This window comes from Chinchilla lanigera, unplaced genomic scaffold (genome assembly GCF_000276665.1).
Source record: "Chinchilla lanigera isolate Chin_1 unplaced genomic scaffold, ChiLan1.0 scaffold00187, whole genome shotgun sequence".
Taxonomy (NCBI): Eukaryota; Metazoa; Chordata; class Mammalia; order Rodentia; family Chinchillidae; genus Chinchilla; species Chinchilla lanigera.
In genome coordinates, this window is record NW_004955588.1 from 167,733 (window position 1) to 193,365 (window position 25,633).

Below are 25,633 nucleotides of genomic sequence, written 5' to 3' on the forward strand. Positions count from 1 at the left end.
TTCACTGCTGCTTCTGCTGCTTTGCTACTCTGCTGCCTTCTGCCTGCCCTGCTTTCCCATGGACTGTTCCTCCCTGTGATGGCCCTCTGTCCTGCCACCCTGCCTTAGAGCCAGCCAGCTATGGACTAAAACCTCTACAAACTGTGAGCCAAAAAAACCCTTTCTGCCTTTAACTTGTGAGTGTTGAGTATTCTGTCTCAGCAACGAGATAACTAAGAACGGATATTGGTCCCAGAGAAATGGGGTTGTTGCTGTGATTGTACCTGACCACATAGTTCAAATGCCTTTGGAACTGGCTTATGGGAAGTTTGGAAAGGTTTGGAGGTGCCAGCTGAAGAAGCAGCCCTAACGTGCTGTAGGGTCTACTTAATGAGAGATTCTGGTCAGAGCTCAGAAGACCAGAAAAGGCTGATAGAAATAGAGTAAAATCTCTGAAACTGTGAAGCAAAATAAATCTTTCCTTGTTTTTCTCAGGTTAGTTGATCACAGCAACAGAAAGCTAACATATCATGTAGCCCAGCAATTCCTGAGTGTACACTAAGAGGAATAAAAGCAGATTTTCACACGAAAACTAGTATAGGAACGTTCACAGCAGCATTCAAAACGTGTTACAGGCACATGATGGCGTATTATTTGGCAGTAAGAAGAAATCAAGGACTGATATATGCTATAACATGAATGACCCTTAAGATGTTACACATTATACTAATGTCACAAAGGAACCACTTATTCTGTGATTCTACTTACATTAAACATCTAGAAAAGAGAAATTTATAGAGGCAGTAAGTTAAAAAGTTGTTATAGGGCTTTGAAGGAAATGGGGGGAATGGAGAATGATATTACTGGGCATCACATTTCTTTTGCTGTTGTCGTTGTTTTTGTTTTTGAGTCAGCGTCTTGCCATGTAGTTCAGGCTGGTCTTGAACTCACTATGTAGCCCAGGATGATTTTGAGCTTACAGTGATCCTCCTGCCTCTGCCCCCCAAGTGCTAGGATTATAGGCATGTGCCACCACAGCCAGCAATAAATCACATTTCTTTAGTAAGAATGAAAATGTGCTGAAATTAGACTGTGATAATAGTTAAATAATTCTGTGGTACACTAAAAAACACTGTATTCGTTCAGTGAGTAAACTGTATAGTACGTGAAATGTATCTTAGTAAAGCTATTTTTTAAAAGCTGAAAAAGGAAGCTCAAAGAAAGGAACAGAAACTAGTAAGAGTATGGGATATAATTGTGGTCTAAGGCAAATCACTGGACACAGACCAAATCCATCTCACTGCCTGTTTTTATAAATAAAGGTTTATTGGAACAAAGCCATGTTAATTTAATTTCTGTATAAATATTTTCAAGCTGTAACACCAGAGCTGAGTAGTTACAATGTATATTGTATGGCCCACAAAGTCTAAAATATTTACTACCTGGCCATTTACAGAAAGTTTGCCAAATCCTGGCTCTAAATTAAAATTCTGACAGACTGAAGCAATAAACTGGTTATAAATAAAATCATAACACTGAAATATAAATAAATCCTTTCATCTGAGCACATGCTCTCTGGATTACTGTTTATTAAAATCTTTTCCTACCTTGATTGACTATATCAAATCCTGTAAAATGGAAAAGAAGGAACTTTAAATTACTAGTGTTTAGTACTAGAAAAAAAGAAAAGGAGATAGCTTTATAAGACTAAGCAGACTTAGCACATGAGAAATGCCAACTCTGGAAAAGGAATGAAGGGTACATACTTCACGTTGGTATTGGTACAGATGATGTACTCAATTTCATCTGAATAAGGGTTCTGGAAGGTAAAGGAGCTGGTTCTCATCCAGAGCCATTCTCGATTCTTAGACCGAAACCGGAACATGACAGACAGCACCTGGCCTTTTAACTTCACCACCTGGAAAGGTTTTCACACTATCAGTGAAATTCAGGTGGGAAAGGCACACATCTCCCCAATTAAATAAAAATTTTACCTTTCTACAACCAAAAAACTCTTGTGGTGGTTTCCCTGAAGCACCTGTCTTTTTCAAGGTTAAGACAACATAAGAAGGCTAGGGATGTGGCTCAGAGGTGGCACATTTGCCTAGAGTTACACAAGACCCTGGGTTTGATCCCTAGTATCAACCCACACCCTAAAACACCCCAAAACAAACAACCAAAACACGAAGCAGGAAAAACTAAGTGACTAAATAAGGAGAAAGTATATTTATCACATTTCTTACTAGAGTCCAGGGTGATCTGACCATTCTAGTTAAACAGGAATAACAATTATTTCCAGGAGAGAATGCTACTTGCCCCTTTTTGTTGGAAAGTCCATTACAGAAATGCTGAGCTACCTTTACAAATCTAAACCAGAAATTTAAGTTCAATGACAGTGACTATAGCTTATGTATTGCTCTTCCATTCTAGTTTTTTCCCCTGGACCTGAGAATTTATTTTCACAGTACCCAGAGAGGTTTCTGCAAATAAAATAATTGGCTTTAGTTTATAGTCTTATTTTGCTTTCGTTTTATAAAAGTAATCTTCCACACAAAAAGTAATTTGTATTGTATTAGTTTCTAGTGTCATGAAACAGAAACTAATCTTTTCACATTTGCTAACAGCAGCAAATAAATATACTACTATGTGTTAACCACTGGGGCTATGTGCCTTATTTGCATTATCTTATTTAAACTTTCCAACAACTCTCTGAATTTTGCTATTATTATACCTATTGCATCTTTAAGAATTCTACTGGGCCAGGCATGGTGGCACACGCCTGTAATCTCAGCACTCTGGAGGCTGGGGCAGGAGGATCGTTGTGAGTTCAAGACCAGCCTGGGCAACAAAGTGAGCTCAAGGCCAGCCTGAACTGCATAGCAAGACCCTGTCTCAAAAAGGCAAAAAAAAAAAAAAAAAGAACTCTACTGAGACTTACAGAGCTTAATCAACTTGTCTAATAAAAACTGCCATCTAAAGCCACATCTATTAAATTCACCCATTTTTTTTTTTCTTTTGGTCTTTTTGAGACAGGTTCTCGCTATGCAGTTCAGGTCAGCCTTGAGCTCACTTTGTAGCACAGGCTGGTCTTGAACTCGCAACTATCCTCCTGCCTCAGCCTCCTGAGTGCTGGGATTACAGGTGTGCACCACCACACTTGGTTACCAAATATGTTTAAAGTGGTAACTATCCATAAAAGAATTTTTGGAAATAAATACTTCTACTATCCTCCACAGACCAGTAATCCCGTAGTAATTTAAATAGTTTGAAGATAGTTCCTTGGATAGAACTAGTTGGATATAAGACAGTAATTAGCCAAAGCCAAAGCCAAAGGGAAATTCCTTGGACAAACCAGGCGTGGTGGTACATGCCTGTAATCCCAGTATTTGGGAGGATGATAAAGGAGGATCACTCCACCAGCCTGGGCTACATAGTGAGTTCAAGGCCAGCTTGAACTACATAGTGAGACCTTATCTCAAAAATAAATACATGAACAAATAAATGAAATTCCTTGGACATTATCCATAATTTCTTAGTATTATCTAAGTACAAAAAACATAAAACTGTAATGCCTGCCAAGTGCTCAATTAATCAATGATCAACATAACATGGGGCAATGTAATAAGTAGATGAAGTGTGGCTTAAGATCCAAACCAGGAAAAAAAATTACCTGTTGGAAGCTGTCTCTTAGAAGCTGCTGGTCTTCAGGATGACAGAATTCTACAATATTCTTTCCTAAGAGTTCCTAGAAGGGACAAAGAAGAATAGATACTAAATATACTTTCATGGTCATCTAATTTGCCCTGTTCATTACCTGGAAGCTGGATTTATTTCTCCTGTCTTAACCCTAAAATTATAAATAAGTGTGAGGAGGGAGAAAAAAGATGAAAAAAATGGAATCTGCTACATACATAGCTTGCTTCTAGCACATTTCCCTTTTTCAGAATACCAAACATTTATTTTAACAGCACTTATTATAGATTTGAAGTACAGTTTACATTTCTAATTCATCCTTTTAAAGTGTATAATGATCATTCCTAAAAGTGTAAGCATTACTACAATCTAGTTTTACAGCATATTCGCTGAACCAAAAATGCCTTTACACAAAGCCCATGTGTATTTAATGTATGTCTGTACTCCTCAGCCAACCACTAACCTGCTTTTTGCCTGTTTTAGTTTTGCCTTTGCTAGAAATTTCAAACAGAGTCATTAAATACATAGTATTTTGGTTTTGGCTTATTTCAGTTAGCACAGTATTTGTGAAATTAATCTATGTTGTTGCATGTATCAGTTCTTTATTCTTTTTATTCCTTTATTATGAACGCCTAAATTGTTCCACTTTTGGGCTATTTTAAATGATACAGCTATGAACTTTTATGTATAAGTCTTTGGGTTTTTTTAGAGCAGGAACATTTATTGGGTATTTTAGGTGATTTTCTGTAATGTAAGGTATGGTGTAAGGATTTTTTGCATATGGATATGCAACTGTTTCATCATTTGTTGAAAAGCCCTCTGCAATGAACTGTCTTGGCACCTTGCTGAAAATCAATTGACTATAAATGTAAAAACAGACTCTATTCCAGTCTGTTGATCAAAATATCTATCCTTACACTAACAGCACAATGTCTTGATAACAAGCTCTATAATGGGTGTTCAATCAGGTAGTACAAGTCCTCCAACTCTTTCACTTGCAAGAGCACTCTTTTACCAATCATCTCATGCAGTCATAGCCTGAAGTACTGCCATGGCCCTGAGTTTTGAAAGTTTACATAATAAGTCAATTCAAGGATAGTTAATGAGTTTGTTAAGTGAGTAAGTTATAACTGATGGTAAATTTGTGTATTTTATAGGTTATTACTCCTCTAAGCCATCATATCAGTATAACCAATTAAAATAAGCACTTTAAAATGAAAAATAAGTAAAAATGAGCACTTAACAGTACTTAGAATGAATATACATCTGTGCCTTCTGTTTCCAAAGTTTCACAAGAGGAAATAACAGTCTTGCCAGGAAGAATAAATTTAGCAACTGATAGATTAAAACCATCTCTTTTTCTGAACTGGAGCTGACATGCTTTGGCTATCTCTGGAATAACACGATTGTGTAACCTCAACACTGGCATGGAAAAACAGAGGCCGAAGTGTGAGTGATGTAATAGCTGTAGCTCCTCACCTGTGGCTGGTAGCCAACAGTGGCCACACAACGGTGATCCACAAAAGTGAATATCCCCTCAATGTTGTGGCGGGAGATGAACTCTGTTGGTTGACAAACATTACTCATGTCTGTACAGTTAGGAGAACTAGTTACCTAAGAGTGAAGAAATAAAAGTGAAGTAAAATGAAACCATTCTTTATAAACGTATTTTGGATCTTTCATAGGTATTTGCATAGCATGAGACTCAGTTTCAAGAATTTCTAGAATTTTACATCCCATCCTAAGAGGGAAAAAATAGCAATTACAATTAGATAAAGACTAGCTCTACTCCCATTTATGTGCCCTTTAACAACTTAGTAAACAAAAAATGAATTCAACCCAAAGCCCACTTACTTTTATCTGATTAGGCTATACTTTTTATTTACACAGGAAAATTATGGTTTAGGTAGCAAAGAAACTTATCTTTGCTTAGGAGAAGAATCAAAATAATTACACTTGCCTACTGTTAGTCATGTAATGATAGAAGGATTTTCTCTAGATGGACAGGACGCTACCTATAACCCCAGCAGCCCTAGATTACAGGGTGCTGCTGCATCCTGTAATGACCAGCAGAGGCAAGAAGACTCAGTTTGAGCCCAGCCTGGACAACTTAACAAGATCCTGTCTCACGTTTTTTAATTTTTTAATTATTATTTTTTAAAGGGCTGGGGATGTAGCTAGTGTGAAGGCCTTAGATGCCCAGTACTGAAGGAATAAAAGAAGGGGATTAACTACAAATAGAAAATTCAGCATTATAAAGCTAAAAATAAGGTGGGCTAGGTACGGCCTATAGTCCCCACACTCATGAGGCTATTAAAGAAGGATCATTTGAGCTCAGAAGTTCAAGATCAGCCTTGGCAACATAGTAGAACTCATTATCAACAACAACAAAGCTAAGGGGAAAAGACTTCCCTCTTTTCATATTCTTCAAGTTTTGCTAAATCAAAGAGGAACAATATTCACTATGAACACATTTTCTCAAATGTACAGAATTTTATGGAATTTTTCATTTGTATTCAGATAGTAAAAGAAAATTAACACAAACAAGTTCTAAAAGAAAGTTCTAAATGAAGAGGTGAGGTTGTGGAAAATTCACACTTGCCTGCAATCTGCCAATGGCAACCAGGCAAAACTTGCTCCCCTGGCCAGCCTCTGGGTCATCATCTGGGAGGGAAACACCTTTAGGAAGGTGAGGTGAAAAGGAATAAGAGATCTCATGAAGGCCTTCAAAAGTCAGATGAGTTATGATTCAAAATGCACTTAGGTATGAAGAAGCTAGGAATACAGCAAGAGTGGTAAATTATAAGAATAAACAATTACACAGAATTTACCATATGTGCCAGTCATTGTTTTAACTGTAAATATGTACTTGTACACAGATAATATATTTAACCCATATAAACTATAAGAAACTAGGGAGTACAAGTCCCTCCCAAAGAAGTCTAAAAACCATGCTGGCCAAATCACACATAAACGCAAACTTCCTGTGACCATATCACAGGCAGATAGATATCTTGCCAAACCTATGACTTTTAAAATAAGTTAACAGCCAAAAATGAAATTATACCAAACACCAACAGCTATTTTTGACCCTTGGAAAAGACAAAAGCCAAGTTCTACATATGGGGAGGGAAGGATATATTCTCCTCTATTCTTTGCATAGTTATCTTCTTTTTATCTAGAAAAATAGTATTTCCCTGATCAGTATAAAGAAGCATAAAAGATCACACAAACTTTATATATATTTTTATATAATATAATATAAAGGCTAAAAAGTTCAAATGTCATTACCTACACTACTTTAATTTTTCTTGATTATATTAACTATCATTTATTGGGTGCCTGTCACATGCCAGGCACTGGAATGCTTTCCTTACACTGAATCTAATCCTCATAATAATCTCATATAGACATATTATCACCAAATTAAAGATGAGAAAAAGTTTAAGCAACTTAACCTTGGTTATACCATAACAGAAAAAAAGCCAGAAATCAAACATAGTTTTTTTCCAAATAAAAGGTTAATCTCCTCCCGAATTATATATACTACCTAGCCTCTTTTAGTTTTTGTCTCCCCAAAACCTCTACTTATCAGTAATGCCCACCAAGCAGGGAAGAAACAAAGGTGGTAAGATTTACAAGCTTTTGACAAGTCAAACTGACTTTTTTCCTTCCTTTTTTTATTGTGTATGTCCGTGATACACAATAAATACACTCGTCGTGGGAAACTGGCACATACACATACTGTATCTTTATCTTTTTACTCTTTCTTCCCCTTCTCTCTCTCCCTCCTTTCTCCTCCTATTCCTGGATCCCCTTCTCTTCCTGTTTCCTATAAGTTACTTTTTATTTTTTTAAAAAGCTGATCCCCAAGCCCCAACCACTTCTTATATTCCTGTATGACCTCAAGTTCAAATAAAGCTACTCTGCTCTCAGCTTGACTTAGAGCCTTTGCAGGGAATATCACCTTTATAAATTATTACAATTAAGCCATCCTCTCACTATCCCTTAACTGCACTAAATGCTAATGTTTTTTTGCAATGACTGCTTAGAACATAGGCATTCAGTACACATTATTATGACTTGTCACATGTAAAAACTACTCTCTTAAGCTTGGCACACTGGCACACACGTGTGGTGCCAGCTACTTGGGAAGCTGAGGTGGGAGAATTGCTTTGCCCAAGAGTTCAAGGCCAGATGGAACAACACAGTAACACCATTTTTTAAAAACTAAATTTTATACCTTAAAAAACTATATTCAGCTCAGCGGCATAAGTGCCTGCCTGGCAAGCATGAGGTCATGAGTTCAATTCTCAGTACCCCCCCAAAAAAACCTATATTCTCCAATATAACCAATACTGAGCCATTTTTAAGTTTTGAGCAATCCATCTGCCCAACTGGAATATAATAAGATCAACAATGGATGTGAGGAAGTCTTCTTTGTCCCACTTTCTTTCAACTTAAACCAAGTACATTTCATATGCCAGGTATATAATAAATGCTGTAACAACTAAATGTTGGTAACTTTCTTGGACTCTAAGGAACTTTCCTACCTGCTGGAGGCCAGGCCTTAATGTAGCCTGTGCAGTGGACCACTACAAAGTGAGGTTCTCCATCCTTCACAGAGCCAAGTCCATTCCTAAAAAAGTTACAGGAGTCAGGGAGAAAACACTACAAAATAAATGCTAACTTTAACTTTTGGCTGTTGAGTGTTTAGAAAACAGGATAGGCCAGGCATGATGTCACACGCCTTGTAATCCCACCACTCTGGAAGCTGAAGCAGGAGGATCACTTCGAGTTCAAGGCCAGCCTGGGCTACACAGTAAGTTCAAAACAACCTGTACTACATAGGGAGATCTTGTCTCAAAACACCATAGATAAACAAACAAAAAAACCACGAAACAAAACAGAGTATTTGATGTTTAGATCATCAAAAAGTAATCATCAGATTTTCAACCCTTGCCAAAGTAAAACAACCAATAGGTACTGACTAGCAGAAGAAAAACACGTAAGCAGAACAAATAAGAAAAGCTTTAAATCTTAGGAAAATATTCCAGAAAAAAAGTAACTATGAGGTAAGGGATGAGCATGAAGGCTGCAAAGGTAAGTTGGGTGACAAAGGCATAACTCCCTACCTCGCCTTTGGTCTTTACTGCTTACCTGCATCTATTTCTCACAAAACTCAGTCTATTCATGGAGACTGGGTCCACAGAGCTGTTACCACACCTGTTTTAAAAGAATAAGGAGATTAAAAGTCAAGCTACATTATCAGTGAACTTTTCATAATAACATCGGGACAACAGGATCTGGATACAAGTAGACACAGAAAACTCCTAACAATGTTTCTAACAAGAAAAAGGTCAGAGGCAAGTCAAGTTTGGTATTTCTAAAATGTAACAGTGTCTCACAGCCCACACAGCAACATAAGCCCATAACCCTAATATTCGGAGGGGCTGAGGCAATTGGATCACAAGTGCCTTGCGGGCAACATAGCGACAACTTGTCTCAAATAAAAAGGGCTCAGTGCTAAGGCCCTGGGTACATGTGTGGTAGTGATAAGGGGTTGTCTTGTATGCTCGCAAATGCAGAGATCCTCTCCATGAAAAGTTGATAAATCTTTTCTGTAACGGATCAGAGGGTGAATATTTTCAGCTTTGTGAGTATACAATCCATTGCAACTGATCAGCTCTGGCATTATAGTGTAAAAGTAGGCACAGGCAATATGTAAAAGAATGGACATGGTTATGTTCCAATAAAATTTATTTACAACAAAGAGAAATGCTTTGCTGACTCCTGCTCTACAGGAACCCTGATCTATCTTCCACATCTCATTATTATTAACCTTGCTCCTGCCTATCTCTTTACATTAGCCATATATATCTACATGTTGGGAAATTCTCTCCAATCTTACTTTTCCTCTCTCATTTCTTTAAAATAAAACCAATAAAACTTGCATAGACTTTAATTTGTACCATACTCTAAGTATCTTCACATACATTAATTCATCTAAGCATAACTTTATGAAGTCAGTATTAGTAACATCTCTAATAATAGAAGATGAAATCAAAGCATAAAAAACTCATGTCCTTTGTCCAAGGTTTTCAGCAGATAATGTCAAAGCTAGAATTCAAATCCATAGAATAGTATAGATTCAAACAAAAATCTAGCAGGCTCAGTCCAGGGACTACTCTAAACCATTAATGCAATTTTCTACCTTTTCCAGGAATCCTTTCTCTTTCTTCTTTTGCTGTTTTTTTTAGTTTGTTTGGTTTTGGGTTTTTTGAGACAGGTTCTCACTATATAGCTCAGGCTGGCCTTAAACTTACTATGTAGCCCAGGCTGGTCTTCAACTGGCTGCAATCCTTTTGCCTCAGCCTCCAAGTACAGGATTACAGCTGTGCACCACCACTCTCAGCCAGGAAAACTTTCTTAATTATTCAACCTATCATCTGTACTAAGCATCCTCTCAGTATAATATAGCTGAACTTCAGAATACAACCTGAACTTGTCTTGTGACTATAGTTAAGAGAGGCCTTTTCAGGAGATAGCCTGGTGGTAGAGTGCTTGCCTAGCCTATGTGAGGCCTTGGGCTCAATCCCTAGCACCAAAAAAACCATGGTGGGAGAGTGGGAAAGAAGGAGGGAGGGGTTGGGAGGGCAGAGAGGGAGAGAGAGACCTTTTTTCCCTATCTCTCCTCTCCCACATGTCTGGCAAGCACTCTACCATTGAGGTACACCCCCAACACTGAGATGACTTTTCCACCTGTACAGAATAGACCATCATTCTTTCTACAGAATCCTTGAATGTACAGTACAGCATATAATTCATAAACACTAAATAGTAATTTAAAGACTTAAAAGATACCTCAAATTTATAACGTAATAATTATTATTAATAATAATAATATAAAAATGGTCTGAGTACACAGATGCTGCCTTGATATAAAGGGAAAAAATATAGGTTTTAGAGTCAGACTACTATGGATTATAACAAAATTCTGTATCAGACACTATCAATGGAATCCTCGAAAATTAACTGCTCTGAATCAGTTTTTAATCAGCAAAATGGTAACTAGGAATCTTACTCCATAGGCCAGCTGTGGGAATGAAGATGACAGACATAAAGCATCTATCACAGTGTTAGATCCCTTACAAACATTTTATTTGCGTTATACTCCATTTGGATTTTGAGAATTGCATTTAATTCAGCTGGAACTTGGATTTAAAAATGCTCATTCCTTGGACAGAAATAAAAACCTTAGCTCTTGATTATTCCTATGCCAAACCACAATCGTCCGCCTGACACTCACCTCATTCGACAAATAAATGATCTCCTTGAGCCCATACACATCCTCATGGAAGACTGCTGACCTTCCTTTTTCACTGTTCCAGTTTTTAGATCCAGGATACGCCCTGAAGAAGGGTGTGAAGAGCAATCTGGAGTGCATTTTTGTGAGTGGAGAAAGGGGAGCAATACTGGAGGCAAGGGTAAGGAGGCATCCCATTCACACGCCCTAACCTCCTTATTAGAACAGGCTGAGTAGCAGACTTTTTTTAAGCATAAAGTATTTTAATTTCATCTATGAATCTCACTGTAAGTTTAAAGTCAGCATGGAAAACAACCTTATGTAAGGAAAGGTAGGACTATGCACAGAAACACACATATAAAAGAAAAACACACACACATCAGTCTCAAAACAAAACTGTTTTCTCTCCTTTATTTATAGAAGACAAGGACAACTTTTGGGGAGAAGGAAGAACTAGAAAAAACAAAATCCATAAAACATAAAAGAGGGGAAAGCCGGGTTCAGTGGCACAGTGCCTGCCTGGCAAAGTCAAGGTCGGGAGTTTGGTTCCCCATATCCAAAAAAAAAAAAGAGAGAGAAAGAGAGCAAAATGAATGACCAACACTAATATGACCATATTGGAATTTTTGCATTTTAACTACTATTTTTTATCTGCTCCCACTTTAAAACTTTTCCTATAGTTGCTCAGAAAGATGTTTCCTCCAGTCAAGTTTGGCAGAAGAACTGAATCGCATCAAAATGAAAGTGGAGAGTGGAGATAACAGCACTTTTATGGAAAGGAGGCAAGAGAAGAGAAGGGGAAGGGAGGGGAGGGGAGGGAAGGAGAAAGGAGGGAGGGGAGAGGAGGAGAGGAAGGCAGGCCAGCCAGCAACCAGCCACGCAGGCAACAAAAAACTTTATATACTGACCAACATCCACTCCTCCATAAAATAAAAATCTGTTATCAGAGAACCTAAGCACAAAGCCAATCACAAGTGGGTAGAAAAAAATACCAGGTTATTTATCTATACAAATGAGGTAGAAGCATAGATGATTCTTTTAGGGCAGGAGGAAAAATGACTTACTATAAGGTTAGATTTCACTCTTTTATTCACAGTAACATTAGATAAAAATAAATGTTTATAGGAGCACTAATGAAACCTTTTCTAAAGATGAGCCACAAAGTAGATATGCGAATATGGATAAAAAGGTCTGATTCTATTAAAGGAGAAAATCTAGAAATATTGCCAGATTTTAAAAGCTAATTTAAGAGCTTAAACACCAGCTATGCTTCAGAAAAATAAAGAAGCAAGGACCTCCTATTCATTTTCCATCCACACAGCTCTCACCTGTCAAGGCACTTTCTGAAGTGGAAAGCTGCTCACGAAGTTTATCCACATCATCTGGGTGCACCTGATCGTACAGGGTGCTGCCAAACCATTCAGACTGCGGCTGGCTCAAAACAGGAGTGACTGAATCTGAGACATACACCACCCGGCCGGTCTCACATGAGACAATAAACAGAAAGCCATCTGCTGCCTCCAAAATCAAATGTTTCAGTTCCTGGTCAAAGAAAATAAATAAAAGTTAATACTGAATTCTGAAAAACCAAGTATTTCTATTTATTTGGAGTAAGATTCCTCAGGCCATGTGTACCTCTCCATAAGCAACTGCTACCTCATACTTGATCCACAACAACAGGTTTCTACCCTCAAGTAATTACTTTCATCGATAAGAAAGTTTTTCCTAGTATTGCCTCAATTTCCATATGTCATTATCTCTTCCTTGCGATAAGCAAGGAAGAGGCTTATCGCCAACAATAACTGACTTTTGATCCCATCCTCTCTGGTCTCTTTTTAGGATCTTATCACCAAATATACCCACTTTCTCTTTCCTTTTAGACCTATAAATACAGTGTTCCTCACTTCATCCCTCAATTTGGCTGGAGTATTCAGTGCCACTGTACACTAAGAACAATTTTGTATTTAATGCCTCTGTTCTCTTATCTTTTACTTATTGTCAATCCCACTGCAATCAATACCATCATATTCATCTTCTTAAGGAGTTTATAAATTTTTTTTTTTTTGGTACTGGGAATCGAACTCGGGACCTCGCACTTGCCAGGCAGGCACTGTGCCACTGAACTATATCCCCATCCCTATAGATGTTTTCTTAATTGCCAATGTAAATTCCTTTTCCTGAGCTGGGCCTTCATCATTTTTAAACTCAGTTTCTTACAGAATTTAACAATGTTGTCTATTCTATTCCCTTAATTTTATTTTCCCCTAACTGCTTCAGTGAGACACCACTCCAATTTTCCTTCTTCCTCTGCTTTAGGCTTCTTATCCTCTGTTTAAGTCTTAAATATAGACATTCTCAAGGATCTATTCTTCTTCCTTCCTTCTCTCCCTCCCTCCCTCCTTCCTTCCTTGAAAATCATATCCACTCCTCCCCACTACAAAATGATACCCAAGTCTACATCCCTAGACCTGCCTTTTTTTTCTTAAACTTTCAACAAATCTTATTTCTAAATATCTGTTAAACATTTCCAAACTGATAATATACCAGCAACTCAGTAATCAACACTTCAAAATCACAATTATCATACCCACATCTAAACAGTGCCCTCTGCTTTCCAGCATTCTTTTTCTTGAACCTGTATCCTCCCAGACTAGAAACCTCAAAATCTAACTACTCTCCCTCACATTCCATAGGAACTCCACTTTCCATTGCTATGTCACTGTCCAAGTTGCCTTATGCCACTCAACACGGTCTCAGTGCTTTTACCCTCTCCACTGCATTCACTTTGATGGCCCCTCACTTCCTAACACTTAAAACTCTCTAACCTAATACCTAAGTATTCGATCATCAGGTCCTAGCCTACCTTCCTGTTTCATCTCCCAACACATGCTAAATTACTTGACTTTCCTTGAATAATTCAATTGCTTTCATAGCTCTAAGTTTTTGCTCAAAGTTATTTTAAAAATCTAGAACACTCATTTTCTTTATCTGCATGTGCACCAGCCCTACCACTGCACCTCTGCTGTAAAATTGACTTTGTATTCATGATGTACTTATTTACATGCCTATTTCCAACACTATCTCATCATTCTTTGTTTTTCACAGCACAAGGAACCTGGCTTTCCCACAAAAGGGACATAACTAAAGTTTGTTGAATCAGTATCTGCAGGTGCTCTGTAAATTAACTATTTCAACATATACAGCTATGAAATGTGCTACATGTGCTTTTAAATAGACCACTCTATTTGGAGAATTCTTATTTCTTTCTTCCAAAGTGTACTGCTTCCTTCTTTCTAATACTTTCATTTAAATTGTGGTACTACAACGTAAACGTTTTCTTCCTCATACTTCTTATGTTTTTTCAAATTTTTCTACTGTGATCACATATTATTTTTAAATCAAAAGCAACATTTCCAGGAACAATGGTGCACACCTGTAATCCCAGCTCCTCAGCTGGTTGAACCAACAGGATCTCTAATTCAAGTCCCACTTGGGCAATTTACCAAGAACCTGTCTTAAAAGCCAGGTGTGGTGGTGCACATCTGTAACACCAGCACCCAGGAGGCTAAAGCATGAGGTTTCCTCGAGTTCAAGGCCAGCCTGGGCTATACAGTGAGTTCAAGACCAGCCTGGACCACACAGCAAGACCCTGTCTCAAGACACACACACACACACACACACACACACATACACACACACTCACGCACACACTCACTCACACACACACACAGAGAACCTCTCAAAATTAAAGACAAAACCAAGTTTTCCCTAAATATCCTCACTCAACTCTGGCCATTAAATGCTCTTTAGATATCCCTCTGGTATATACTTATCTAGTTACACACAAATTATTAATATGGGGTAAAAATGTATTTCTTTGCTACAATGATCTTCCTAACATTTTCTACTTTGTGTACATCTAGCCACTTGCATATATGGACTCAGACTGAGGTGCTAAAAAGCAGAAAGTATTTCTCTCTTCTCTGTTTTTCTCACAGCACATTCTTGAGCAACAATGGCTACCTCTTAGACTCCTTCCTTCACTAAAACCAGAAACTGCTAGAGGGTTGGGAAAAGGCTTTACAAAGTTAAGGAACAGAACTAATTCACTGGACTAATTATCTCTCTCTGGAGTCCACTCTTCTTTTTCCACTTTACAGGTTGTATTTAAGACACAAGTTCTAAAATATCTACCAGCTTAATAAATGGTTTTCACAACTTTTCTCTACTTCTTACCACTCCAATACCTTACTACTATGATAACCAAGGACTGAAATTCATTTTTGCATGGTCTGCATTCTTCCCAAGAGGTGAATTCTTATCCCCCAAAACCAAAACTTTCAAAAGATTCAACCAGATCTAGAAGCTCTCACAGTTCCAAGTCCCAGAGACCTGATCAGTGAGGAAAGATGGTTTGTAGGAGCCATCAGTGGATGTGTTGCCCGTTCCCCGTAACGACTTCATGTGGGAAACAGCCATGCGTAAGATGGTCAGCTTGTCTGGTTTTCGAGCCAGCGCACTACAGGTGGGTACCATGTCTGACAGTTCTGTGATGTAAGCTGTCATCTTGTTCCTCCGCCGCCGTTCAATTTCACTATGATTTTCCCTGCATGGAGAGAGAGAAGCCCCATCCAGGTGGTCACATCTGGTCATCTGACAGCAGACAGAGTGATATGGATACCAAGTAAGCTGCTGAAGAATGTAGTATTTAGGTTTAACGATGCTTCAGTCTCAGCAGTTAAAGTAAGGTTTGCCAACTTCTCATGCAGAACAAGCATGGAACAGAAGCTAACAAGGTAAACAGAGAAAAAGCAGATACAATTCTATCTCCTGGAAACTTCCCTGCCTACATTTATATATATACTGTTCCCTCACAAAAAATTATAAAAAATGATAGTACTTAAAAATGTTGAGGCTGGGGATTTAGCTCAGCGGCAAAAGCGCCTGCCTGGCAAGCGCAAGGTCGTGAGTTCGGTGCCCGGTACCAGAGAAAAAAACAAAAAAAAAAAAAACAAAAACAAACAAACAAAAAAAAATGTTGAGTGAGTTTAGCTCCTAAGGGACAAATAATCCCTCACCTTGGTTGATTACATATTTACTGACTAAACTGGCTTTTTCTTCTAACTAAATTATTTCGACTAGAAAAAATCATCAACTTTTGTCAATTCAAGTATGTTGCTCAATAGCTGATATAAGAAATGATAGTACAGACCCCTCCGTCAAAAAAATGTTGCTTTTTTCTGGGTTTTTCTCTTCTGACATAAAAGGCAGAACTGGACAATTTTGAAGTTTTACTTGTAGCACTAATGCACAAAGCCCTACCTTCTTTATTCGGGTCTAAGGATAGTGCACTGAACTTCAGAGACTGTATGAGATCGTATGAGTCCCCAGACTGGGACAAAGTGAACTGGGGAGTAGAGTGAGAGGGAAATGCTTAAAGGTCTGGAAAGAGAATCTGAATCTCACCAGGCTAAATAGGCCACATTCCTCAAAACTGAGTCAGAATGACATCACCATTAAGAGGGAAAATGCAGGAACTTTTCAAACAGGAATTTGAAAAGCCCAGAAGGTTCTGTATTGTCCTCCACCAGAATAGGGATGCCTTAAGGAGAATCTAACACCAGGTGTGTTTATTTCTACCTGAGCAGTTTTGTTTGTCACATTTATTTCCTTCTATTATCATTTAAGGATTCTATCTGAACAAAAGTTCTTTGTAAAAAAAAAAAAAAAAAAAAGTACTAATCTATTTATGGTGGGTGGAACAAGGAATCAAACTCAGGACCTTGTGCTTGCCAGGCAGGCACTGCACTGCTAAGCTATATCCCCAGCCCAAAAATAAAAATCTAATGTAAATTTCTTTTTTATAAAATGAGTAAACTGAGGACTTTATCCTCATTCCCAATGCAACACTTTCCTTGCCACATGAAGATGAGTTAGTTTTCTGAAGAGGGAAAGTGTTAGGAGGTTAGGGTTGAAATGAGAGCAAATCTTATTGGCAGAAAGGTCTCATCACATATGTTCATTTTTACTTTCCCTGAGATACATAAAACTCTACTCTGAAACTTAAAAGCACCTACCATTCTAGTATCTGACAGATTTCTGATAGTAAAGTACAGAAATATAATGTTCAAACAGCCACACCAAGGCAGCTAAAAACTTCTCTGGTAAATCATAAGGTTTTAATCATCAAAGCAATACCAGTTCTATTGTGACACAGTAATGTAGGCTGTGAGTCTACAAAGGAAAATATAAGTGAGTTTTCCAGAGAGGAACAAAGTAAATGCCTGAGGTTTAAATATTGGGAATTAATTGCAACTACAGGTATATTTATTGGTTTTCTGATAAGACTTTTTCTGGTAAAGTATTATCTGGCACAGCTGCATTATTTCTAAATCCTTTTGGTTCTGTAAAAGAGTGCTGAGATAAAGAGGAAAAGAAAATAATAACAATTTTTTAAATTCCTAAGTAAAGTTCCCTCAACTCACCCACTTTCTGATGGGGAAGCCAAAGTTCCTGTAACACTCAAACTTCTAAAAAATCTTGTCCTCTCTTGCCACAGATAGGGAAAAATACAAAGAGAAAAGGGGAAGAAAAGAGAGAGTAAGAAAAAGGATAGAAAAAGCAGCAGCATCTGCTTCATCATGCTAAAACACACTGTTTTCCTACCTGGCAAGTCTCTCTTTATCCGCAGAGCTCTGCTCATCATCCGACCTAAAAACAGAATTAATGAACTAAGCTAAAATTAAAATAAAAAGAAGGAGGGAGGAAGGATAAATATGGAAATGGAAAAGGAAAGAAAGGAGAAGAAATAAAGAAGAAAAGGAAGAAAATCAAACAGATGCAGAGAAGGTGGAATGGAAATATGGACCAGTACCTTGCCTGTAATCTACAATCCTTCTGTTATGGTACAGAAAGAGTAACTTATAAGACAAAAGGTCAACACACACAAAAAAAAAGCTAATATATATTATAGAGTAACACAGAAAGCATTCTGTCAATCTCTGTAAAGACCAAGGATATACAGACTCTAAAGAACCAATCAAGAGAACTGAGGAATACCATTTTCCAATCTGGAAAGATTATATTCATGTGTGCCATTCTATAATGAAAACAATTAAAGATAACAAGGGATCACAAATACAGTTTCTCCTTACACACACACACACACACACACACACCTTCCATACACTAATCTAGTCGACCAGATTTCACTAGTGAGCCAATTAACTAAAACCAAGAGCTAGATTTCTTGCATATCCTTTATCACTAATGTATTCCTAAAGTTATTCTTAATTTTGATCCAGTCATTTTGTCATTTTTGGCAGAAAAACCACAACAAAGCTGGTAGCAACTCCTCCTCCTCTGAAAGAGGACACAAGATTATTACTAAATTTTTCTAAAAACTTGAGTTACTATGGAGTGAGTGGCAACTGCAGAAAACATCACTATGTTGCCAGGGCAGTATACCAGTTCTCAATTCTATTTTTAATAAATAAATAAATAGTTAAGACTCAAATAAAATTTCTAAGTAAAGTATGACATATTAAAAGGCTGAAAATTTTAGCTCTTATAAATGACAGCAAGTCCAGGCCTAATCGCACACACTTGTACTCCCAGCTACTTAGGAGGCTGAGACAGGAGGATGTCTTGAGCCCAAGAATTTCAGGCTAGCATGGGAAACACAGCAAAACTCCATTAAAAAAACAAAAAGACTTCAGTAGTACATGAAAAAGTGCCAATAAAACAATCAAGAGATAAAAGATATACAAAATAACATTTTTAAAAATGAGAACAAAGTCAAAATATATGTACATATTCTGATGAGAAGGTGAATATTTTAGAGTTTTGTGTTCCTTAGATTACTTCTAGATAATTTATTAGTAAACTAAAATAACCTTTTTTTTCAAAAAGTTAAAATTCATAATTTTCAGCTTTTGTTGGGTTTTTTTTAAATGTTTTTGTTTCTTTATCTTTGTTTTTTGAGAAAAGGTTTCACTATGTAGTCCAAGCTAGCCTTAAACTTGCTTGATCCTCCTGCTTTAGCCTCCTGAATGCTGGGACTATAGGCATACACCACACCTCACTAAATAATTTTCAGCCTTTGAAGACTCTTTAATCAGATTCCCAATGATACATGAAGTAAATTACTTTAACAAATCATATGGATTTGTTTGTTTGTTTGTTTGTTTTGTCCTTTCGAGACAGGGTCTCACAATGCAGTTCAAGCTGGCCTTGAGCTCACTTTGTAGGCCAGACTGGCCTCAAACTTGCAATGATCCTGCTGCCTCAGCCTCCCCAGTGCTGGGATTATAGGCGTGCGCCACCACGCCTGGCTAACAAATCATATCTTAAAGGAATGAGTTGTGTTGTTTGAAAATTAAATATCTAGAATTGCTATTGGACAGATCCATAATCCTTTATCTACCCAAATATTTCTGAATAAAAAACACAAATGTATAAATACTCACATTAAGCAGGATAAATGAGGACTAAAATAGTTGAAGTTTTCATGACTATTTGGAATTTCAATCGAAACAGAGACTGTGGACCTGTACTATCCACACAAATGGATGGCTTGACCTTTTAATGCAGTTTGAAAAACTATTCCCCAAATATCTATGATTAACTTCTCATTTTAGAGATGGTTCACATCATAAAGACTTTATAATTATCTGTTTCAGGTTGCTTTGGTGACTTTTTTTTTTTTTTTTAATTTTTTTGTTTGTTTGTCTCCTTGAGACAGGGTCTCGCTATGCAGTTCAGGCTGGCCTTAAGCACACTTTGTAGCGGAGGCTGGCCTCGAACTCACAATGATCCTTCTACCTCAGCCTCCCGGTGCTGGGATTACAGGCATGTGCCACCACGCCTGGCTTTTTTTTTTTTTTTTTTTTTTTTTTTTGTATTTTTGAGACAGGGTCTCACTGCATAGTTCAGGCTGGCCTTGAGCTCACTTTGTAGCCCAGGCTGGTCTCAAACTTGCAAAGATCCTCCTGTCTCAGCCTCCTGAGTGCTGGGATTACAGGCGTGCACCACCACGCCTGGCCTGAATTATTTTCTTAAAACCTCTTATATTTACACTTTTCCTATTGCCATTGCCACCAGGCAATCATGACTTCATAGCTGTCTCATTCGAGCCATTTGTAACTACCTCTCTGCCTTTAGCCCTTCTCTTTTGTAATCCTGTATGCTGCTACCACAGAAGTATCTGTACTAACTACTTTATATAATCTCCTCTGATTCAAAACTCTGTTTCAGAGTGTTCAGAAACTATTCCACCTGATATTTCTTGTTTACATCAGTGGTTCTCAAAGTGGCTCCCACATGGAAAACACCAGCAATAAACTAAGCATTCAGCTAAGCATGGCACTTTGAAATAACGGTATTAATTTTTCTGAGGTAGCTACAAACAAAATTTTTAAAAAGAAATAACATGCTGCTTAATAATATAAACTTTCTCAAAGAAAACCAAGTTGAGAAGGATTTACTGTTTAATAAAAAGTGAAATAGAAAGTATTTTATCATCTTGACAGGTTATTTAAACAAATGTAAGTTTATTTTAATAAAAACTCCAGTCTCCACAAAAACTTCTCTATGGTCACTTTGTAAAGAATAAAATCACTCTCTATAGAGATTTTTCCATTAGCTACACCAATTTTATAACAAATGCAATCAAGAAATCCATAGTTTGTATTCCTGTGGATGGCTAGGGAACACATTCCTATAGCTATCACATGCACAGGAAAACACTGCATAAAATAGACAAAGAGACAGATACATAGATGTGACTAGTTTGAAGCCTGAACATCTATGCCAGCAACATCATTTTCACCATCTTTTAGAACAGAAAAGATAAGAGGACACAGAAACTCACTCTTATCCAGATAAAATTAAAATTCAGTGAGGATGGACTGCCTGGTCCCATAACAAGGACCAAAATGTTGTATTACATTACCTGGCAAACCTCTCCTTATCATTAGACATCTGATCATCATCACACCTGAAGGAGAAAAAGACTTATTAATTCAAAATATTGTATTTATTATTTCTACTTCACACTGACATAAAACAAGGAAATAAAAATATTCAACAGGAAAAAAGCCAATGCATCAAAAAACAAATGAAGATATAACAGCAGCCCACAGAACTTTAAAACCATGACTACTATTTATCAGGTTTCTGAGGTCTTCATCTCACCTACTTATTAGACACATCAAAAAAAGGTCAATGATCAGCTCTGGCGCTCCGGACCTCCAGCCCTTCAGCCCTCCAGCCCATTGGAGCTGAGCTGAACTTGGACAGCTTCAGGAATGCTAGTGAGCCGCCGACGCCCTTCCCCCACAAGCTTGGGAGCCAGGCAGAGCCCCCGGACAGCGTCAGGGGCCTGGGAGGGCACTTTCTGCCCCTCCACCCCCATTGGAGCTGAGCTGAACCTTGGACAGCTTTGGGAACTCCTGCGAGCCAGACCCACCTCTACCCCACCAGCAGGGGAGCCAGACAGAGCCCCACACAACTTCAGGGGCCTTGGGTACCACTCCCTACACCTACCCTGCACCCTCAGGGGAGCTAAGCTGAACTTCAGACAGCTTTAGCAGCCTCAGTGACTGCGGGATCACCCACCAACCCACTCATGTGGGAACCAGGCTGGGTCCCAGGCAGTGCCTGGAGCCTCAATGACCACAACCCACCCACTACTACACCCCCGTGGAAACAGGGCTAAAACCTGGACAGCTTTGGGAACCCGAGTGGGAGCCAAGCTGAGCCCTGGACAGCTGTGGGAGCACTGGGGATGGCACCCTGCCTGCACACACCACAGAGGGAGCCACACTGAGCACCAGGGACCTCTGGGCCCTTGCCCTGCCACTCCAACATCATCCTGGGAGTGAGGCTGAGCTCCAGGGAACCTCTGGGTCACTGAGAATGACAAAATGAAGGAGCAAAATGCAATTGCAGACCTCCACCCCACCCAGAACAAGTCCAGAAGATATCGACACAGAAGAGCTTGGAAATCGTACACCTGAAATTTCTGAAATGATAGCAGCTGAAGTAAAGAAACAATTCCATCAGGCCAAAGAAGACATCAGATCAGAAATAATCTCTGAGGTAAAAACAGAAATGACAAAAATAATGAAAGAACTGCTTAGCACATCTAGAGAAGACATAGAAAAGAAAATAGAGGTGCATAGTAAATTAATGGAAACCTTGAATGAACAATATAGGAAAGAACTGGAAGGCATGAAACAGATTCAAACAGATATCCTGGAAATTAAAACTTCCATCAAAAGCTGTAAAAACCGCTTGAACAAAGCTGAAGATAGACTTTCAGACCTTGAAGACAGCATTGCTGTGAATGGCTGTGAAAGGAAGGATCTCTTCAAAATAACAAGAAACCGAGAAATAACAATTCAACAGCTGCAAGACAAAGCAAAGAAAAACAATGTAAGATTAATAGGTATCAGTGAAACAGCAGGTGTCAGTACAAATGACATGAAAAGACTATCTGTGGAAGTAACAGCAGAAAATTTCCCAAGCATGGAAAAAGAACTGGATATCCAGGTAAATGCAGTATATAGAACTCCAATTAGCCATAACCAAAATAAATTTACACCCAGATGTATAGTGATCAAGATCCCAGAAATTCAACAAAAGAACAGAATATTAAAAGCTGTTAGAGAAAAGAAACAGACCACCTACAAAGGAAAGCCCATCAGAAACATGGCCAATTTCTCAACACAAATCATCAAGAAGCACTTGGATCATGAGCAAAAACCAAACTGCACGGGAAATACTTCAAAGAATCAACAACTGGGATCTGATCTTATTGAAAAGTTTTTGCACATCAAAAGAAATCACCAATAGAGTAAAAAGAAAACCCACAAATTGGGAAAGAATTTCAGCCTACTGCCCTTCAGACAAAGGACTTCTATCTAGGACACATGAAGAGTTCTAAAAAATCAGACCCCCAAATTCAAAGACTCAACCCAAAAATGGGCATCTGAGATGAATATACACTTCATAAATGAAGAAATACTAATGGCAAATAAATACATGAAAAAATGTTCAACACCATTAGTCTTTCAAGAAATACAAATTAAAACAACACTGAGATTCCATCTTATCCCAGAAAGAATGGCTATCATCAAGAACTCAACCAATAAACAAATGCTGGAGAGGCTGTGGGGAAAAAGGAACCTTACTCCACTGCTGGTGGGAGTGTAGATTGGTGAAACCACTGTGGAAATCAGCTTGGAGATTCCTCACAAAACTAGGATTAGAAGTCCCACTTAACCCAGCTATTGGCCTTGTGAGTATTTTCCCAGAAGAATTTTTTTTTTTTTTTTTTGGTTTTTCTCCGGTACCGGGAACCGAACTCATGACCTTGCACTTGCCAGGCAGGCGCTTTTGCCGCTGAGCTAAATCCCCAGCCCCCCAGAAGAATTTAAAACATCATACCACAGCGACATATGTGCACCCATGTTTATAGCAGCACAACTTGTTATAGATAAATCTTGGAAGCAACTCAAATGCCCATCCACTGAGGAATGGATAAAAATGATGTGATATTTTTATACAACGGAGTATTACTCAGCTATAAAAAAAGATAAACTCGAGGCTTTTGTAGGTAAATGGATGAAACTAGAGACCATACTCATAAGTGAAATAAGTCAGACCCACATGTGTAAACATCATATTGTCTCCCTGATATAGGAACCTGAAAGAACAAGTAAAACTCAAAATGTACAATAGATGATAGGAAAGGGAAAGAAATTGCTCAAAGGAAGGAATGACTGGGATGAGGGAAAGAAGAAAAAAGAAAGAAGGCAGGCAAAATATAAATATATATATGAATAGCTGCAAAAACTGTACTGCTGATTTCTGATTGAAAGGAACAGTTAATGCTTAAAATTTCTTATGTTCTGACCAATTTTGCATGCTTATATCTGGTAATCTGAACAACTGATTTGAAGGTAACAATATGTAATGGAACTACCATGGTGAATTCCTACCATCTTGTCTAGTGAAACTCTGTATTATCTCTACTATTTTATCTAATAATTATTTTCTTATTCTCTTTAATGATTTGAACAACATTCCATTCTTACATCTGGTAATCTGAGAAACACATTTGAAGATAACAATATGTAATATAACAACCACTATTAATTCATATTATTTTGTCTTGAAACCCTATAACTTTAGAACTTTAAATGTTCTAGCTTTGGTTTGCTTATATTTGTGATGCTGGTATGTTGCTATTGTTCTCTTTTTTTTTTCCCTCTCATTTACTACTATCTTTAAAATAAAACTTAAAAACTAAAAGAGCTTGGAGTGAAACATTTCAGGTCCTGAAAGAAAACAACTTCCAACCCAGACTGATGCACCCTGCAAAACTATACTTCAAAATTAATGAAGAAATAAAATATCTGCACAATAAAGATCAACTGAAGAACTTTATGAGTGCCAAACTAACCCTACAAAGAGTACTAAAAGATATTCTAGGAAGAGATTAAAAAGAAGACCACAACTTCAAGAACAACAACAGAAAGGAACCACCAAGGAAAGCAAGCAACTAAACAGAGGGAAAAAAGAGGAATCAACAGCAGGAAAACAACATGACAAAGATAAGCCAATACATATCAGTTATAACCATCAATGTAAACAGTCTCAATTCACTAACAAAAAGTACACTGGCAAACTGGATCAAGAAACAAAATCCAACAATATGCCACATACAAGAAACACATTTAACTCAAAAGGAAATTCAGACTGAAAATCAACGGATGGAAAACAATACTCCATGTGACAGATACCCAGAAAAAAGCACGTGTAGCTATTCTGTTTGCAGACAATGGGAACTTCAAACCAAGAACAATTAAAAGAGATAAAGAAGGTCACTACATACTTGTGAGGAGCAAATTTCAAGAGGAAGAGGTAACAATCATAAACACCTATGCACCAAACACAGGAGCATCCATCTATATAAGACAAATTTTAACAGACATGAAAAATGAAATAAGTAGCAACACAATCATTAACAGGGGAATTTAATACCCCATTGTCAAAAAGATATGGATCAACTAGACAAAAAATTAGCAGAGATAAAACAGAAATAAACCAAACCTGTGAACAAATGCACTTAGTAGACCTTTACAGCGTGTTCCAACGAACAGCATCAGAATAAACATTCTTCTCAGCTGCACATGAGACATTCTCTAAAATAGACCATATACTAGCACACAGAACATGCTTACGGAAATGCAAAGGAGTTGAAATTATCTCATGTGTACTATAGGATCATAGTGCAATGAAACTGGAAATTAATGACAAAGGAAATCACAAGAACTCCATAAAGACATGGAAATTAAACAGCACCCTCCTAAACAATCAATGGGTCACAGATGAACTCAAAGAAGAAATTAAACACTATGTACAATCAAACAAAAATGCAGATACAACTTACAGGAACCTGTGGGATGCAATGAAAGCAGTCCTCAGAGGGACATTTATAGCAGTGAATTCCCACCTCAGGAAAACAGAGTAAGCACAAATAAATAATCTTATGCTGCCCCTCAAGCTTCTAGAAAAAGAAGAACAAGTCAAACCCAAAGCCCAGAGAAGGCAAGAAATTATAAAGCTCAGAGCAGAAATTAACACAAT

At 37.8% G+C, this 25,633-nt stretch overlaps 1 protein-coding gene across 5 annotated transcripts in view; it reads right to left on the minus strand.

Moving 5' to 3' along the window:
* Arnt (aryl hydrocarbon receptor nuclear translocator) overlaps window positions 1-25,633 on the minus strand; it is a 73,586-nt gene that overhangs the window by 8,271 nt on the left and 39,682 nt on the right. For 3 of the 5 annotated variants that reach the window (XM_005414454.2, XM_005414453.2, XM_013509931.1), the window contains 11 exons: window positions 20,931-20,975; window positions 17,645-17,689; window positions 15,371-15,584; window positions 12,307-12,520; window positions 10,982-11,084; window positions 8,833-8,898; window positions 8,226-8,311; window positions 6,275-6,351; window positions 5,152-5,286; window positions 3,650-3,724; window positions 1,746-1,897 (listed from right to left, as the gene is read on the minus strand). In XM_005414454.2, the coding sequence (XP_005414511.1) occupies window positions 1,746-1,897; window positions 3,650-3,724; window positions 5,152-5,286; window positions 6,275-6,351; window positions 8,226-8,311; window positions 8,833-8,898; window positions 10,982-11,084; window positions 12,307-12,520; window positions 15,371-15,584; window positions 17,645-17,689; window positions 20,931-20,975 (1,212 nt within the window). The remainder of the gene's footprint in view (window positions 1-1,745; window positions 1,898-3,649; window positions 3,725-5,151; window positions 5,287-6,274; window positions 6,352-8,225; window positions 8,312-8,832; window positions 8,899-10,981; window positions 11,085-12,306; window positions 12,521-15,370; window positions 15,585-17,644; window positions 17,690-20,930; window positions 20,976-25,633) is intronic. The other 2 variants (XM_005414456.2, XM_005414455.2) reach the window with 1 other exon arrangement.